Raw genomic sequence first — 18,997 nt, forward strand, 5'->3', positions numbered from 1 at the left:
TAATATGCCACATGTGTTTTACAGGGCAAAGTGTTGCAAAGCAACAGCCTTTGCCTGCGAAGGAAACGGACTGAATTAATGAAAACTGAGTGCGGAATTGCCTCAGCACAGCCAACTGTGCCATGTTCATGTGGGAGATGCTGCCATTTACGAAAACTGGCCAGCTGCCGCCTCCACCTCCTCCCCTGTTGTTGCCAACACACTCACTCACATGGGTGGCAGAACAAGGAGCACACTCTGGCTCTCGTCTGGCTCTCTCCTCACATGGCAAGATAAGAAGAATCATCCCTTTCACTTACAACACAGAGCTTCCCCCGCAGAACTATTATCAGAAAACATGAATAAACTGCCTTATGTCACTGGTTTTGTCAAAAGCAAGTTACAAACCAAAATAGGCTAGTGTATGAAATAGAGCAGCCGTGCAGGAACAAGTTCATATACCAAATTCATTTATTAATGAGATGATGGAAAAACAGTTAAAAACATAAAGGGTTTTTAGTTTATTTCTACTAGATATGACTTGTCAGTATAGGCAACATGCAGATCAAGATATATTGACAGATCTCCAGGAATTTGTAGTGTATCAGCATAGCCTTTTTTTTTTTTTAAATCCCACATATTAGCAAAAGTAATGTTTTTCCTATCCTAAATTTTTGGACCGAGGTGGAATATTTAGGATTCACTTTTTATAAAGACGGAGTATGCCTATAGTATATTCTGATGCACAAAGCAATTTCCTGGCCCATAATTAGAAGTATTTGTGTTTTGCAAGAGAATCCAGTTGCTGTAACTCATGTTTAACAAAAACAAACTCACAAGTTTTAAATGTGACAGTTTCTGAACCTGTACATGATTAAAAATTGAAGCCACTTTAACTGTGAATATAAACAATCAAAGATTAGTACACAGAAAATGAACTTTGTCCAAAATGCTCCCTTTGGGTAGCTTTTAAACTATACCTGTCTTATTCTTAAATCCACCTCAAAACTGAAAGATTGCTCATAAGAGTTGATGTGCCTTTTACATTTGCCTGCTCTTATTGCCTCCAAATCCGTAATGAAAATTTCTGAATTGTTCATGATGCACAAGAAAATACATTTTTCTTGGGTACATTGTTTATATTATTTGAACTATTTGAAGAATGACAGTTTTTTTATCTCTAGTTTTTAATGCATGCAAATAAAAGACAATTGCACTGCTACTTTCTTCACACTAAGAGAAGTCTCTATTTACAAAATAGCAATTGTGTCCAAATTGAGTTTCTAGTTGATGGCATTAAATTGGGGCACTAATGGGAGGAAAACTACCACTAACAGCAGCAAAACATAACCTATAGAAGAATGGGGAAGAGTTGGCTTAGAAGATTTTTTTTATTTTTTCCCAACTCTTTTTTTTTTTAATCCATTCGCAGAATCCTTTGAGAAAACCTTAAACTAAAAATACCATTATGTGTGTTTTTGTTATATTTGTTATGTGTGTTTTGTTTACGACTGTTTGACAATAAGGCTGGCTGGTAGGAGATGAATCAACTTCTATATCATGAAATACAAGTGCTGCAAAACTATAATAGCCTCAAAAGAATACATCAAAAATTGTGAAACTGTATGCATGCAAAGCTCACCTCCTCAACTACCCATGAATAGCCATAAGCCCAGGAAAAGAAATGCCCTTATTTACCGGAAAAAAGGGACCGTTTTGTCTTAAATAATTATTTATGAATGATGGAGGGAAAAACATAATTTTACATATCTATCACCAAGAATAGAAGATGCAAACATAAGGGTTGGAAGGGTAGAATGATGGTGTGATGACCCGGGGTGTGGCACAAAGGCAACACAGCCAGAGAATGAGTCCCTTTATTAGCTCCAACTTTGCCCCCAACGTCCATTTTACTCTCCCACAAAACTGTAACAGCCACTGGCTGAAAATACTCCAGTCTAAGCATTATAAACAGAAAACTCCCAAATATAAATCTAACAAGGCAAGGTAAAATAATTAATCCAGCAGGGCAAGCAAGATAAGGAGTTCCAGAAGTGAAGTAGCACAGCAGTAAACCAAACCAGTTGGGAGAATGCCAGGAAGTCAGATAAAGCAGTTAACACAAGATGAACTCAGTGTTTGTTCCCAACAACCGCCCCTCCCATTTGCCTCTCCTTTAAACTCCATCCTCAGGTGTGCCTTGTGAAGGAAATTGGGGCCCTTTCCTCCCTTGTAAGCCAAGCAACCCATGTTGCTCTCTTCTCTTCCCTGCGTGCCCTAGGATGAGGAGGGGGGGCTTGGTCTTCATCTGAACCCCCTCTCCCTTGTTTTACCTCTCCCCTGCTCTGGCCAGCCTGACTTTGCCCTTTCCCAGTTTCCTCCACAGCCAACGGAGCCACTCTCTTGCTCTCTGTCAGCTGTTCAGACTCCGATGGGGGCATGACAAGTAGAAAGGAAGGTAAGAAATCAAGAAAAGGCCCAGCCTTCCTCTTCACAGTGCCGTCTATAAGCACAGGATGAGTGTTTGCAGCAAGGGAACCACTATTATTCATGAAAACACTCCATAAATTATGAACCTCAACTGATGGTGTCTCATCATCAGAGGGACTGATAGTGGAAACTCATCTTGTGGGGGAATGATATGAGGATGAGATTAAATCACAAACTGAACAGGGCAAGAAGTTCTAATTTCCTGGAAGTAAGAGCCATCTAACTCAGGGGTCTCCAACCTTGGTCCCTTTAAGACTTGTGGACTTCAACTCCCAGAGTCCCTCAGCCAGCAAAGCAAAGCTGGCTGAGGAACTCTGGGAGTTGAAGTCCACAAGTCTTAAAGGGACCAAGGTTGGAGACCCCTGATCTAACTCACTGGAATTTACACAACTGACCTTGTTACTTGCAGCTGAGCGCAAGGGTATTGCTAATTACAGATTAAATTTCTTGTTTCAACCATGAAATGAAATGGAAAACATGTTTTGTACATGAAAAGTCACATTCTGGCTCATCAGATACAGCATTTGAAAGGACCATTTTGTATAGGCCGCTGTTTAGCCAAAGCAAAATCCCAAATCCTGCCAATGCTTTCCCTTAAACACTATACTTGAATTCAAATGTATCACACCCAAATGGTCTATTTGTGCCTCTTTTCTGTAATCTTACAGTGCCTTCCTTCCCCTTACCTCCTATTGGTTTCACTGCTGGCTATGATTTTTCCTAACTGCTTCTCACACTAAAATGCCTCTGCTGAGACTCATTTTCACAAACCAAACATGCACGATTTAGATCTATACCTTGCCAAACTTATGTGTTTCAAACCAGGCATTGACAAGTGGAAGTGGTTAATGGTGAAAGTGCTGGCCTAGAAACTAGGAGACTGAATTCTAGTTCTACCTTAACCAATGAAAGCTGGTTGGGTGACGTTGAGCCAATCAATCTTTCTCAGCCCAGCCCAACACTTGGGGTTAGTATGGATAAAATAGGAGGAGGAGGGAGGAGGAGGAATGTTTCCTGCTTATAAAGTAATAAAGGCAGGAAAAGCAGGCAGGCAGGCGCAAGCAAGCTTATGATGGCTGAAATCAGATTTCTGCATTTTTTCCTTCATAACTATGTGTTCGTGTGCATGAATACATGTGAGTTGTTTATATACTGTAAGAAAGAATAGATGAAGTGTGCAGATAGTGTATAGGTGAGAATCTTACAAATGAGGTGCTTTAAACCAGGGGTCTCCAACCTTGGCAACTTTAAGCCTAGAGGACTTCAGCTCCCAGAATTCTGGGAGTTGAAGTCCTTCAGGCTTAAAGTTGTAAAGGTTGGAGACCCCTGCTTTAAACTACATATAAATGTAATCAGTAATCATTAGTATTATTATTTTTTCCCGCCCCTACAATTTAGAAAGTATTTCTTATGGCTAGTCAATTTATACTAATTTTTATTGAGTTAGCAATCGCCCTGTTATTGATAAGGAAGCTCAGCAGTATAAAGATTTTTGTATTGTGTTTATAAATGTCTCTTTTAATCTTTATGTTTTAGAATGTGAATTTAAGGCAGATTTGTTAAAAAAAGAGAAATCAAAGGAAAAAAAGTTTATAAACACAATACAAAAAACTTTATACTGTTGTGCTTCCTTACCAATAAAAAGATTACCTGTGCCTTGAATTTAATGCCTTCCTTTGGATAAATAGCAATAGTCTATACTTTTCTTTACAATTCAGGATTTATACAGAAATAGGAATCTAATCCAGAATTACTGAGTCAGTTTATTAGTGCACATAGCTATGTAGTGACAGTGGTAAGAATGAACTTCCTCTGTCAGAAACCAGTGGTTCTAACACCCACAGTCTGCCTCCTGCTTTAGTTTAACAGCTTGATAATCATTGCTGCCATACCTAACTTCCAGAGACAAGTTTTCACTTGATGTCCTCCCCACAACCCCCATATATGAGATAGGACATCCACAGCCATTGTGCCTTACTGATAAGTAAAAGGGGAAGAGGGGGGAGAGAGATAAAAAAATTAAATTAATTCTATAATTCTCCTTTCTTGACAAGAGAATCAGTACCCCTACTTCAGGAGATAGATTGATCTCATAAGGAATAAAAAGAAACAAATGATATTATTTTTAAAGAAAAAGGTAAAAAAAATCATTTTTAGTAGTTATGTATAAAAAAAGGCAGATAAAAATAGAGATGTTCAGTTTAAGCAATATTCCTTGTTCTTTTCTCTACCCTTTATCAACATACACATGAGAATTCACAGCACATTATTAAAATGAATTTTATATTTTATGTCTCATTTCTCTAGAATATATAACATCTGGGTTATATGTAGGGGGAGAAGCAAAATTGCCATGGCAGCAGAAGTCAATTCGATATATTCGATTTACCCAATATTAAAAACAATACATTTTTCATTATCACAGTGAACTCACATAGCTTAAAATATATCAAGCAAGCAATAGCACACTAACGGTACATATATTAAATGAAATACTGTCTCAGAAACAGAGTAACAGAATAATAGAGTTAGAACATGTGTTTCAATTCTATTTTCTGTTATCAAGGTTGTTTCTTACTTTACAAATTTCAATTAAGAGTAAAATGGGTAAATGCAAAGCAAGATGAAACTCTCAGGTTTTAATAGAGGTATGGAGATTAAAGTAATAAAACACAATAATTTACACAATAATTTAAGGCATTGTTTTATACTCACTATTCTACTTCTATATATGGTCTCATTGAGGTTTGCATGTACTTGTCTTCTTTACAAAGAGACAATATAAATTGTTTCCATGCTGGGTTTTTTTCCACATGGCAGCTTATGGAATGGAATGGAATGGAATAGAATAGAATAGAATAGAATAGAATAGAATAGAATAGAATAGAATAGAATAGAATAGAATAGAATAGAATAGAATAGAATAGAATAGAACAGAACAGAACAGAACAGAACAGAACAGAATAGAATTCTCTATTGGCCAAGGGTGGTTGGACACACAAGGAATTTGTCTTCGGTGCATAAATTCAGTGTATATAAAAGCTTTTTCAAAAGCTTTCCAAAAAAAACCCTACCTACCATATTTAAGAATAAGCTGTAACTACAGTAGAAAAAGAACAGCATTATTTCAAAAGAAGGGGGCATTTTTTCATGTTGATTGGAGGTTTCATTTGAAGCCTTGGAATTATTATCTACTCTGGGTGCAAAATGCAAGATGACAGCTGCAGGTACTTGTATCACTACAATTTTCCTCTGTAATACAGGTAGTTTTCGACTTACAACCACAATTGAGCCCAAAATTTCTGTTAAGTGAGGATTTGTTAAGTGAGTTTTGCCCCATTTTATAACATGTCTTCCCACAGTTGTTAAGTAGATCACTGCAGTTAATAAGTTAGTAACCTGGTTGTTGAGTCAATTTGGCTACCCCACTGACTTTGCTTGCCAGAAAGTTGCAAAAAAATGATCACATGACCCTGGGATGCTGCAATGGTCATACGTATGAACCAGTTGCCAAACACCTGAATTTTGATCATGGGGATGCTGCAAAGGTTGTAACTGTGACAAACAGTCATAAGTCATTTTTTTCAGTGCTACTGAAACCTTGAATGGTCACTAAGTGAACTGTTGTAAGTCGAGGATTACCTGCATTTCAAGATATTTACAAAGGGCTTGGGGAGAACTGAGCAAGGTGACACTAGCTACTTCCTGTTGTTCTTGTTTTCTGAAATGCTACAGATAAAATCTAGATTAAGTATTATACAGTACAAATTAAAAATGGGCATTTCTGAAACTTAACATAAATAAACAAATAAAATAAATAAATAAAACAGAACATGCACTGGTGCCATACAAATATCATTTTCAACGGAAATAATGAATTTACACTGGTGTAAACATTTTTCCATTAAATTATGGCCACCATATCTGGACTGCAGATGAGATTAGATGGCAGCAAAGAAACACATACACAAAAAATGCTAACTCTTTTATGTCATCCAGTCCAAATATTCCTATTTTAATCGAATTTCAGATATCTGGTCTCTCATATACAAAAATGCCCTATGCGATCCAGCAGGTTTAGCAAGTTCCTGGTCCCATCAATTAAGTAATGCCACCTGACAGGAACCAGGAAGTGGATGTGTATACAAATCAGTATGGAACCCACTCTGATCTATTTTTTAGACAATCCTTTAAGACCTGGGTCTTTCCCCTGGCCTTTGACTAAAGCAGTGGAGAGCCTTTTCTGGGTAACATGATTTATTTGATAGTGATTGTTTTCTCCAGACACTCCTTTCATATTATTGTATGGTGTGGATTGTTATTTTAAATCTTCTATATTTTATGCTGCTGGCAGTCATAAAGCATAAAGGTAAAGGTTCCCCTCGCACATATGTGCTAGTCATTCCTGACTCTAGGGGGTGGTGCTCATCTCCGTTTCAAACCCAAAGAGCTTGCACTGTCCAAAGACCTCTCCATGGTCATGTGGCTGGCATGACTAAATGGTAAAGGCGCACGGAATACTGTTACCTTCCCACCAAAGGTGGTCCCTACTTGCCTTTTTTACAAGCTTTTGAAAGGTTGGCAGAAGCTGGGACAAGTAATGGGAGCTCACCCTGTTATGCGGTACTAGGGATTCGAACTGCCGACCTTTCAGTCGACAAGCTCAGCATCTTAGCCACTGAGCTACCGCATCCCTATTCATAAAGGATAGGGCACCTTAAACATTTAATTGAAAATAAATAAATTAACAAGCATGTCATTCTTCCCATATAGATTCATTTAAGAGAAGTACTATGACTAAACAGTTACAAATTTCATGAACTTACCAGCTGTGGTGTACACTGTATATTTTACAGATGCAATCAATTCATCATGTTCTATTGTATCACACTCAAATGCAACGGGATGAGTATCTCTGTGTACTTCCAAAATAGCTGAATCATTAGGAATAATGAGTGATTGCTATTGATTCAAAGGTGATAAAAAAGACAAAATATATTTCATAATTAGGAATTTACATCAACATCTTGTGAAACGTTTGGTGCTTTTCTCGCTGTGGTCCCTTATAATATCGAAAACAAGAATATTTTGAAGATTCCAATCATGTTATCATTTTAGTTCCTAAAAAAGGATCCTATGCTCCTGTAAAAGTTGCCAAACAACAACACTAAGCACCCCACAATTTGCCACAGTGACAGGAATTGCTGGGAACTATTTGGCAGCAATTGGAGTGTCAAAAATTGGTTGCCCATGTGTAATTTGTTTATTTATTTTTAAATACATAAATCCAGCTGCTAACAATCCATACAAATCAATATTAAAAAACAAAAGGTAACTACATTATTATCCCATAAAAATAAATGCAAATATATATTCTCCTCATATTCTGGACCTAACATTTGGAGAGAAACCCAGGTTTTAATATCTTCTGGAAGGCAAAGAAAGTGTTAATGATGACAAAATATAGAATGAATTATAATTTTATAACTCTTACTGATTTTCTTTTACACTATATATTCCAGAGAAATATGTTTTAAGGAAAATATTAACATCAAAAGTATTAATTATTATTTAATTAAATAAGGAAACGTGGAGATGAGGGGACAAATTTCTATAAAAATCTAGCTAACAGTAATGACTACTATGTAGTTTACAATTAAGTTTGTTCTCATATTCTACTTCTGCCTAGGTTTTGAACAGCTTGATCCTAAATAAAATATTTTAAAAGACAGAATTCATCTGGCATGGAGGAAAATAATGTGGTTGAACTTGGAGATGGGATTTAGAGAGATTTGTTGCAAATAAAAAGAATTCTTTCCTCAGGGAAATATAATGAAGGATGACACAAGGAGTAGAGATGGTGCCTTATTTAGATCAGAAAGCAATAAAGAATGAACCATTTTTAAATGACTTTTGAATATATCTTTGATGTTAACTTTGAATTTTGCCATTCAAGGTTGTATCTTTTCTGGGTAACATGATTTATTTGATAGTGATTGTTTTCTCCAGACACTCCTTTCATATTATTGTATGGTGTGGATTGTTATTTTTAAATCTTCTATATTTTATGCTGCTGGCAGTCATAAAGCATAAAGGTAAAGGTTCCCCTCGCACATATGTGCTAGTCATTCCTGACTCTAGGGGGTGGTGCTCATCTCCGTTTCAAACCCAAAGAGCTTGCACTGTCCAAAGACCTCTCCATGGTCATGTGGCTGGCATGACTAAATGGTAAAGGCGCACGGAATACTGTTACCTTCCCACCAAAGGTGGTCCCTACTTGCCTTTTTTACAAGCTTTTGAAAGGTTGGCAGAAGCTGGGACAAGTAATGGGAGCTCACCCTGTTATGCGGTACTAGGGATTCGAACTGCCGACCTTTCAGTCGACAAGCTCAGCATCTTAGCCACTGAGCTACCGCATCCCTATTCATAAAGGATAGGGCACCTTAAACATTTAATTGAAAATAAATAAATTAACAAGCATGTCATTCTTCCCATATAGATTCATTTAAGAGAAGTACTATGACTAAACAGTTACAAATTTCATGAACTTACCAGCTGTGGTGTACACTGTATATTTTACAGATGCAATCAATTCATCATGTTCTATTGTATCACACTCAAATGCAACGGGATGAGTATCTCTGTGTACTTCCAAAATAGCTGAATCATTAGGAATAATGAGTGATTGCTATTGATTCAAAGGTGATAAAAAAGACAAAATATATTTCATAATTAGGAATTTACATCAACATCTTGTGAAACGTTTGGTGCTTTTCTCGCTGTGGTCCCTTATAATATCGAAAACAAGAATATTTTGAAGATTCCAATCATGTTATCATTTTAGTTCCTAAAAAAGGATCCTATGCTCCTGTAAAAGTTGCCAAACAACAACACTAAGCACCCCACAATTTGCCACAGTGACAGGAATTGCTGGGAACTATTTGGCAGCAATTGGAGTGTCAAAAATTGGTTGCCCATGTGTAATTTGTTTATTTATTTTTAAATACATAAATCCAGCTGCTAACAATCCATACAAATCAATATTAAAAAACAAAAGGTAACTACATTATTATCCCATAAAAATAAATGCAAATATATATTCTCCTCATATTCTGGACCTAACATTTGGAGAGAAACCCAGGTTTTAATATCTTCTGGAAGGCAAAGAAAGTGTTAATGATGACAAAATATAGAATGAATTATAATTTTATAACTCTTACTGATTTTCTTTTACACTATATATTCCAGAGAAATATGTTTTAAGGAAAATATTAACATCAAAAGTATTAATTATTATTTAATTAAATAAGGAAACGTGGAGATGAGGGGACAAATTTCTATAAAAATCTAGCTAACAGTAATGACTACTATGTAGTTTACAATTAAGTTTGTTCTCATATTCTACTTCTGCCTAGGTTTTGAACAGCTTGATCCTAAATAAAATATTTTAAAAGACAGAATTCATCTGGCATGGAGGAAAATAATGTGGTTGAACTTGGAGATGGGATTTAGAGAGATTTGTTGCAAATAAAAAGAATTCTTTCCTCAGGGAAATATAATGAAGGATGACACAAGGAGTAGAGATGGTGCCTTATTTAGATCAGAAAGCAATAAAGAATGAACCATTTTTAAATGACTTTTGAATATATCTTTGATGTTAACTTTGAATTTTGCCATTCAAGGTTGTATCTTTTTCTCTGATTTTGTTGTTGTTAGTTGCGAAGTCGTGTCCGACCCATCGCGATCCCATGGACAACATTCCTCCAGGCCTTCCTGTCCTCTACCATCCTCTGGAGTCCATTTAAACTCATGCCTACTGATTTAGTGACTCCATCCAGCCACCTCGTTCTCTGTCGTCCCGTTCTCCTTTTGCCCTCAATCTTTCCCAGCATTAGGCTCTTCTCCAGTGAGTCCTTCTTTCTCATTAGGTGGCCAAAGTATTTCAGTTTCATCTTCAGGATCTGGCCTTCTAAAGAGCAGTCAGGGTTGATCTCCTCTAGAACTGACTTGTTTGTTCGCCTTGCAATCCAAGGGACTCGCAGGAGTCTTCTCCAGCACCAGAGTTCAAAGGCCTCACTTCTTTGGCGCTCAGCCTTTCTTATGGTCCAACCTTCACAGCCATACATTGCAACTGGGAAAACCATAGCTTTGACTATACGCAGTTTGGTTGGCAGGGTGATGTCTCTGCTTTTTAGTATGCTGTCTAGATTTGCCATAGCTTTCCTCCCCAGGATTTCTCTGATTTAGAATCGGGTAAAAGTAGCATTAATTTTAGATCTAACTAATAAATGGTTAAATTAAGATAATTTAGTTACAAAATGTAGGAAATAGGAAATAATTTGCAAAATCAAATAAATTCACAAGATACAAACATACAGTATTACTTACTTGGTCTGGAATCAACATTTTCCAAATGTACTGAAATCGATTTTCTGGAGGTACAAATATACATGGTATCTTCACACTAAGAAGACTCTCAGAAATAGGTTTGCCCCCTACAAGAAAACAACTTTAACAATCACTTCATGCCATTATTAAAATATTATTTAAATACGGTAATTAAATATTATTAAAATATGATACTATATACTATATTAATGATTTTTGGAAACTAAGTAGGGTTGGACTTGGGTTAGAACTTGGATATGGGTCCACCAGAGCTGTAAACAAAACTGAGGAACTGAACTGAAAAAAGCATTCTAGAAGATTACAATGGTGAACCACTTCCATGTGGAAACTGCATCCATGTAATCACCAAGAATTTAGCCCAATTTGAGACTAGCCTCTTCTTTTTCATTCCAACCATCTAAAGCTCTGGAAATTATAATTTCCAGAAAGAGAGAGAGAGAGAGGGAGGGAGAGAGAAGGGAGAGGGAGAGGGAGAGAAACGTGTCAGAAGAGTCAAGGTAGGCATTTTCCAAATTTTTGATCTGTAAAGTCCAAAAGATTTGCCATCACTGATTTAGGGCTTCACACTACTTGTTTCTTTCTGTCCAGTCAGACCTGACAGATTTAGCTCAGTCGAGGTCCTGTCATGTTGTGGAACCTCAGAGAAAGGGTTTTTCTGAAGCTGTGTCTCCGCTCCAGAAACAACATTTCCCCTGAAATTGATACAAGTTTGATCCTTTTGGAGATGTGGCCCTTTTCAGCAGGTTCTAGAAGAGGATGGTTTGTGATCTGGCTTCCTGTTGTGCATTCTGTATTGTTTTTGCTAACTAGTTGTGTTATTCTCCTCACTGTGGGCATTCTATTATCATTTGTTCTTTCTTCTTTTTCTGAATGCTGCTTTAGTTTTAACTATTATATATTGTTGGAGCTGCCTAGACTTTTGATTTTGATTGATGTGACCTATAATAGTTTAAATTAATAACCAGCCTTATATTGAATGCACGCTATTATGGAAAGGAGCCATTAAATTCTTATAGGCTAACTAGAATTTATAATTACATCATGACTTACAGCCACAATCTGCTGGTCCTCTGCATTCTTCAACACGAACAATACACTTTGTTTCACCTCCAGGACATCCATTGGTTAATATAACTTCTCGAATGCCAATACCTTTGATCAAAATGATTAAAAAGAGTATGTGTGTACATGTGGTGTTTTATTTATATATCTCTATATGTCCCCAGTCCATATTTTAATTTCCTCTCTTTGGAAATCCCATCTTTTAAAATAAAAGTGCCGAAACTCTAAAGGCCTTCAGGAAAAAAAAAAAACATTGTCTTTTTATAAGTAAAATGCTGCTTAAAACCGTCTCTTAAAATCGTCATCTCACAATGAAAAAAATTTCTCTTTTTAGTTGAATTTGATATGCACTTTCATTTTGTACACTACTGAAACAAACAAGTTAATTAAAATTTAAATATCAACGTTAGCTTGCAGCCTTCATGAACCTGGCCTTTCAAAGCATCCACCATCTGGTGCCTGAAGCATTTTTGCTCTGATGAGCTCATTCCAATCAGGTACTGAGCATCCTTAATGCTTATTGATATCAATGGAAAAAATCAGAATAGTGAACATGTAATGGGATCTAGGAGTTCCAGAAAGACACAAATTAAGGATGTTTCAGATGTCACATTCATCACAACCTCTAAGCAACTCTTGTAAGATAAATGATATTTCCAAATTATTCACTAATAGCATTTGTGTGTATGACTGTGTCTGTGCATGATGTGCTCAGGAATAGCATGAATTTCTGTTAGCAGATTCAAAATGTCCCTTTCAATGGATTATACATTTTGTAGGGTTTTGAAAATTAATGTCTAAGACAGGGGTTCCCTGGGGGTGCGAAACAATATTCCAGGTGGTACGAAAACTTGAGATTAGAAATTTCAAAATGCATATAATTATTTACTTTTGTAAGGGGTGTGTCGTGTCCCACTCCTCCGCTGACGGCCGGGTCAGGGAAATCCGAATCAGGCTTGCCTCTGCAGCTCTGCCCAAAGTCCTAGCAAAGTCCTCAGAGCAGGCAGGAGACCAGTAAGTGACTTCAGCAAGATAAGTTCGACTTTTGCCTGACTCAGAGACTGCCAGAAAGCAGATCCTTTATATAGGCCATGGGGTGTGGCTCCATGACTCAGCACTCATTAAGGCCTGCCCCTCCCTTCCTTCTGTTGCCTCCGCCTATCCAATCTTCTGATGCGAGGGTCACTCCAATCAGCTGTTGGTAATAAACCCTCCTCAGGCTCACATGCTGTGGAGGAGGGGGAGGGGTCTAGCTGCTCCGTTTGCCTGGGCATGGAGTCAGGGCTGGGGCCGGGAGGTGCTCCTTCTTCTGCAGTTTGTCTGGGCATGGAGCCAGGACTGGGCCGGGAGGCATACATTCCTCCGTGTTCGGGAGCAGATAAGAAGGCCCCAGCTGCTCTGAGGGCGGGCAAGACACAACAGGGTGTGAGAATATATCAGAAGCATTCTAGGGTGAGGGGTATAGAAAAGGTTGGGAACCCCTGGTCTAAGATGTTGAAATAAATTTCATCTACATTTTAGAGTGATAATAATGGAATGCATGATCTGTACTCATGGTGGTTTTCGATGGGCAAAACTGTTTCCATCAAGTATTCAAATTTACATTCTCCAGAGTAAGAAACTAATTTTATGGTAATTCAGTATTTGTAGAAATGTTTGATTTTGAATAGTACAGTAACATTGCCACAGTCAGTCGTGTGCAGGTGAATATATAACAACTAGTTAAATATTCCACCGCATTTTCCCAACACATCCAAGCCTCAATGATACTGATGGCTCCATTTCCACTGCTGTGTTGTCAGCTGAATAGCATGCCAGGTATCATAACTCAGCTCCGTTCTCAGCAGCTTGTCAAACTTCAGAAAATTTTAACGGTCAGCAATCAGGTACTAACTTCAGCACACTACTGGCCACAGTACAGTATAATAATGATCTTCACCATTTAGCCTATTTTATATTAAAAAGTTCAGAGGTGAGGCAGAAGGACAGAAACTCCAACTATTGAATGTTTAAGACTATAGGCATATAAGCAACTTTTTTTTTTTAAAAAAATGCCTACATTCAGCCAAATTAGCAGAAGACGGTAACTTGAACAGTAAAGGGCCAATCAAGAACACACAGCACATCTAACTGGCCAGTGGGCAAAATATTACTTAAGGTAAATATTCAAACATTCTCTATTTATCTGACAAAATATAGTTTTGGTAATTGGAGCCATAGCAATATGTACTTCAATGGAATTCTGGAAATAACTTACATGAAGAGGGTTGGACTCTGTTCATCATCACAGTAACACTCCAAAACCTGAACAAAATAGGATCAAGTTTGGTGTGGGAGGAGATGATCAAGAGGCAAAGCTGGTGCCTTAAAACTTGTAAAATTTTAATAGACCAATTTTTCCTCTTAAAAAACCCTTTCTCTCCCCTAAAACCAAGCCTACTTTTGAAGTGTAGCCATGAACATGCTACGCAAGCAAAGTCCAGCAGTCCAAATGAATGAATTGCCCAACAGCCATCATTGGGTCTGATACAATGAGGCACAAGCCACTATTGCCTATTGAGCGCAAAATTTCTGTTGCTAAGTGAGACAGCTGTTAAGTGAGTTTTGTCCCTGTTTTATTATCTTTCTTGCCGTAGTTTTTAAGCGCAGTTGTTAAGACGGTAAGACGGTTGTTAAGTGAATCTGGCTTCCCCATTGACTTTGCTTGTCAGAAGTTCGCAAAAGGTGAATGATCCCAGAACATTTCAACCATCATAAATATGAGCCAGTTGCCAAGCATCTGAATTTTGATCACATGACCATAGGGAGACTGCAAGTGTGAAAGTGTCATAAGTGTGAAAAATGGTCATAAGTCACTTTTTTCAATGCTATTGTAACTTTGTATGGTCACTAAATGAATTGTTGTGAGTCATTTCAGATTATTTTCATTTATCTTCTTTACTCAGGAATAAGTAAAAAAAAATCAAGAGCACATATTTCCTAGTGAATATGCAGAGCATTACAGCCAACAGCAGAGAGATACACATATATGCAATTCAAATCAGATAAAGAGTAGCAAATTTCTATTGTCAATATTTCACTTAGCAATGCCATGCCATTTTTTTAAAAAAATGTAAAGATATTAAACACAAATGCTATGTTACTTTGCTTTTTTCTTCCCTCTCTTATGCCAAATACTGCATTTCCTGCTTGCTAAAATGACATATAATGCGAGGGAGGAAAGAATATTATGTTTAGTCGCAGCAAATTATCAAAGAGATTATCATCCATTATAGAGACATTTGTTTATTGAACAGTACAGAGAGCAAAGAGGTTTTTTTTAAAAAAACTGTTTTGTTGACCTAAAGATAAACAGAATAATGTTGGAATAATGAATTATACTTTAGGCATACCAAAATAAATTTGGATGTTTTGTACTTTTGAGTCTATTGAGCACAACTTGATGGATATTGTAATATTTCTTGGATCACATGTAAGTCATAAAACATTACTTCAAGTGACAGAGGGAAGGAACAATATTTACTGGAGCTGTCACAAAATAAGGATTCTACAACATAGCTCAACTCAAAAATACAATAACTAGAAATGCAAATGGCTAAGATTTGACACTTTTGTTGAAAATATTTTTCTTGTTTTGCAAGCCTATGGAATATTTTTCATAGTGTAACAAAAACTGATGATGACAAAGATAGTAGGGGGATAGGGAAAGCAGCAGCCATATCAGGAAGATAACAAAGAATTCTTCTAGTCCTTGGAAAGTAAAGATAGGATGGAAGAGATAATGGTCTCCATTCACTTCCTATGGCCTTTTTAGATAGCGAATATACTGTGGTATCCCATCCTTGCTCTTGTGTTATTATCATCCAAATTATAATCCAGGGTCTATCACTGTCAAGGTTATTCTGACATTCATTCTACTAAATTCAATAAATTTAAATAATTCTGGCTGTTGTGAGTACTTGCTAACTATACAATCCCATATACTCCCAATCCACACCTACAGTATACTCCCATTCCACACAACATATCTATCTATTCTCAATAAATACAAGCTCTGTGGAAACTAGTCAAGTGACTGGATGATTTCTAAGTGCAATGGAAGCATTCAGAATCCAGCTGAAGAAAATACAGTCAAATAATTAAATAGATTTTAAATAGAACCCTTTGGATCATAGGTATGTATTTCACAACTGATTTCTGAAGATCAAGGAAAGAAGAGAAGAAAAAATTAGTTCTTAAGTGGATTAGAATCAAATAACAAGAGCTTCTGGAAATAGCAACTTGAAAAGAATAGGAAACGTTCTTCCATAGAAAAATGGCAACTTCTAGGCAGGAATATGTAGGTTTTTGCAACATGGGAAGAAACAGAAAAAAAGATGACAGGTTACCCACTTGGCAATCTTGCCATCAAAGATGATATATATTAATTTGACTGCAGAGTCTCTAGAGAGACAATTTAGTGTAGTGATTAAAGGCACCTAGAAACCAAAAGACCATGAATTCTAGTTCCACCTTAGGCACAAAGCCAGCTAGGTCACTCTCAACCCTAGGAAGGCGGCAATGTCAAACTACTTCTGAAATCCTTGTCAAGAAAACTTTAGGAAGTCACCAGAAGTCACCAGTGATTCAAAACAAAAAAGAAAGAATCCTTAAATAAAATGCAGAAATCATTAAAATGTTTATAACAGCTGGTTATAGCTACATAAAGCTAGGACCATAAAAATATTTTTTTGTGTGAAATAAAAGACAACCCAGATAGATTATTGATTGAGCTGGGGGAGGGGAAAAACTCTAAATGAGGATGAGTTACAGATAGAGTTACTGCTAATAATCGTACTGTAATTGCTGAAAACCTAAACATTGTATAATGAAAAGAACTGGGATAATATGTGGATAAAGACCTGTTGAATTATTTGGATACAGAAAGAATAGAGATCATTTGACTATAAAATAGATACCAACTGGATTTCAGGTATGATTTGAAGGTGTATACATACAAATATACGATTTAAATATTAGTATTACTAACAATAAATGCTTCATTGGATAGAGAATATTTCCTGTTTTACTGCAGAAATCCAACAACAAACAAGCCAGCTTGTTTTCTATCTCAGCTACCTGAGAAATAAACACACTGGGAGAAACACCTATCCAATTTGCTCTTCTCTGCATGAAGCCAGACATCTGTTACTAGACAATGAGTGCTCTACTTCTAAAAACCCTCCACTCCTTCTGAGGCTATAACTTCCCATAACACAACTAATAAATTGTATAAGTGCTGAATAGGCTACAGCGGAGAAGTGATTTGTGCTAATAGAGCTGGCAATATTGTAAGTGGGAAGACATCTGTGAGATGATGCATCAGAAGGTCTTTCAGCTTCTGAACATCTCACAGATGTTCACAAATAGAGGGAAATTGTTACTTTGGTGAAAGCAGCTCATAGCCAATAAAGAAAAGGAACTGGCTTTTTAAAAGGAGCTCACAGGCTGTGAAATTTACAACAGATCTGACCTAAATTTCTAATGACAATCAACTGGATTGTTTTTGTAAATTATATCTAACAATTATTGAAAATCACCATGAAGTAAATAAGGAAATGCAACTTAAAACAATAAAAAACTACCCTTAGCATTATTTATATATATATATGCTTACCACACGTAACCGTGCATTCTCCAAATTCTACTTCTTTAGGTTCTGTCAAATTTTCACCTGCAAAAGGATGAATTACCACACGCTGGTAAGATGTAGTTACCTAATTGGAGTAAAATGTATTTCCTAAATTCTTTAGTGCAGTTCAACTGAAATGCAAATAGTTGGTCCAGCAACCCCTCCCGACCCCCCCAAATAATGTTGAAACATGCTGGACTCTGCCTCAATTTAATTACCCAAGGATATATTTCGTGTATATTCTTTGTTTAAATTTTAAACTATTACTTGACCTTTTAAATGTAAAACTACTTTTAAGAAATACAATATGTATCTGTCTATGGGACCTTTTTTAATTTTAGTTTTCAAAATCCAACACTGCATTTATTCTACACAGCTATGATTATCATTAAGTGTTGTATCATTAAGTGCTAAATTAGTACCCTATGACTATCATTAAGTGTTGTACCTTATGATTCTTGATGAAGGTATCTTATCTTTTATGTACACTGAGAGCATATGCATCAAGACAAATTCCTTGTGTGTCCAATCACACTTGGCCAATAAAAATTCTATTCTATTCTATTCTATTCTATTCTATTCTATTCTATTCTATTCTATTCTATGAAGCACACATTGGGAGAATATCAACACCAGGAACATATATTTATATACGCAGGGTTTTTTTCCCCAGCTGCTCTGTGTTCCACGATATCCAGCCGCCGCCACCCCCTTCTGAAACCAAGGGGCAAAGCGTGCTTTTCGGCTCCGCCCTTTCTTTTCGGGAAACCTCAGAAAGGTAAACCGCGCTCTCTCTTTCTCCCTTTTGCGCCGCCCCGAGTCCCTCACCCGAGTCCACCAGCCTGACGATAGGCTCGGCTAAAGCCGCTTCGAGAGACAGCGAGTCATTGAAGCCGATGTCGGGCTCGTATTCGGCTAGTAGCAGGTTGAACAACAGATTCAGCAAGAAGGCGAGCGTGCACGCGCCTCCCGTTTTGCGGAACCCCATTTTTTTTGTTCGTTCGTTCGTTTTGCGGCGCCTTAACTGCGCCGAGCCCGCGCGGGAGCCGAGCCGAGCCGGGCGGGAGCCGCACTGGCGGCAACCATTCAGGCGTCACAATGCGACCCGCTCAGAATTCGAAGGGAGGCTCCCTGCGGGAGGGGGAAAAAAAAAGTTGCGGGCGCCTCTTCTTTCTTTCTTTCTTTCTTTCTTTCTTTCTTTCTTTCTTTCTTGGCCCTCTCCCCTTGTTGTAAAGATACGATTATCCTTTCTGCCCCAGGCATCTTTCCGCCCTCTTCTCTGCCAGAGACCTTATAAGCAGCCCCTTATAAGTAGGGACACACACACAAAAAACCCCCACAACAACCACCACAGTTACCCCGTTGCGCAAAAACCACGTTGACGCT

General features: G+C 37.3%; 1 protein-coding gene across 1 annotated transcript in view; it reads right to left on the reverse strand.

Annotated features, from left to right (window-relative positions):
- SPACA1 (sperm acrosome associated 1) overlaps positions 1-18,599 on the reverse strand; it is a 30,489-nt gene extending 11,890 nt beyond the window's left edge. Inside the window, exons 1-5 of the mRNA XM_058175758.1 lie at positions 18,440-18,599; positions 17,597-17,653; positions 11,929-12,030; positions 10,858-10,964; positions 9,022-9,157 (exon numbers count right to left, since the gene is read on the reverse strand). Of these exons, the coding sequence (XP_058031741.1) occupies positions 9,022-9,157; positions 10,858-10,964; positions 11,929-12,030; positions 17,597-17,653; positions 18,440-18,599 (562 nt within the window). The remainder of the gene's footprint in view (positions 1-9,021; positions 9,158-10,857; positions 10,965-11,928; positions 12,031-17,596; positions 17,654-18,439) is intronic.
- Positions 18,600-18,997: the final 398 nt, after the last annotated feature.

Source organism: Ahaetulla prasina, chromosome 1, assembly GCF_028640845.1.
Source record: "Ahaetulla prasina isolate Xishuangbanna chromosome 1, ASM2864084v1, whole genome shotgun sequence".
Lineage (NCBI taxonomy): Eukaryota > Metazoa > Chordata > Lepidosauria > Squamata > Colubridae > Ahaetulla > Ahaetulla prasina.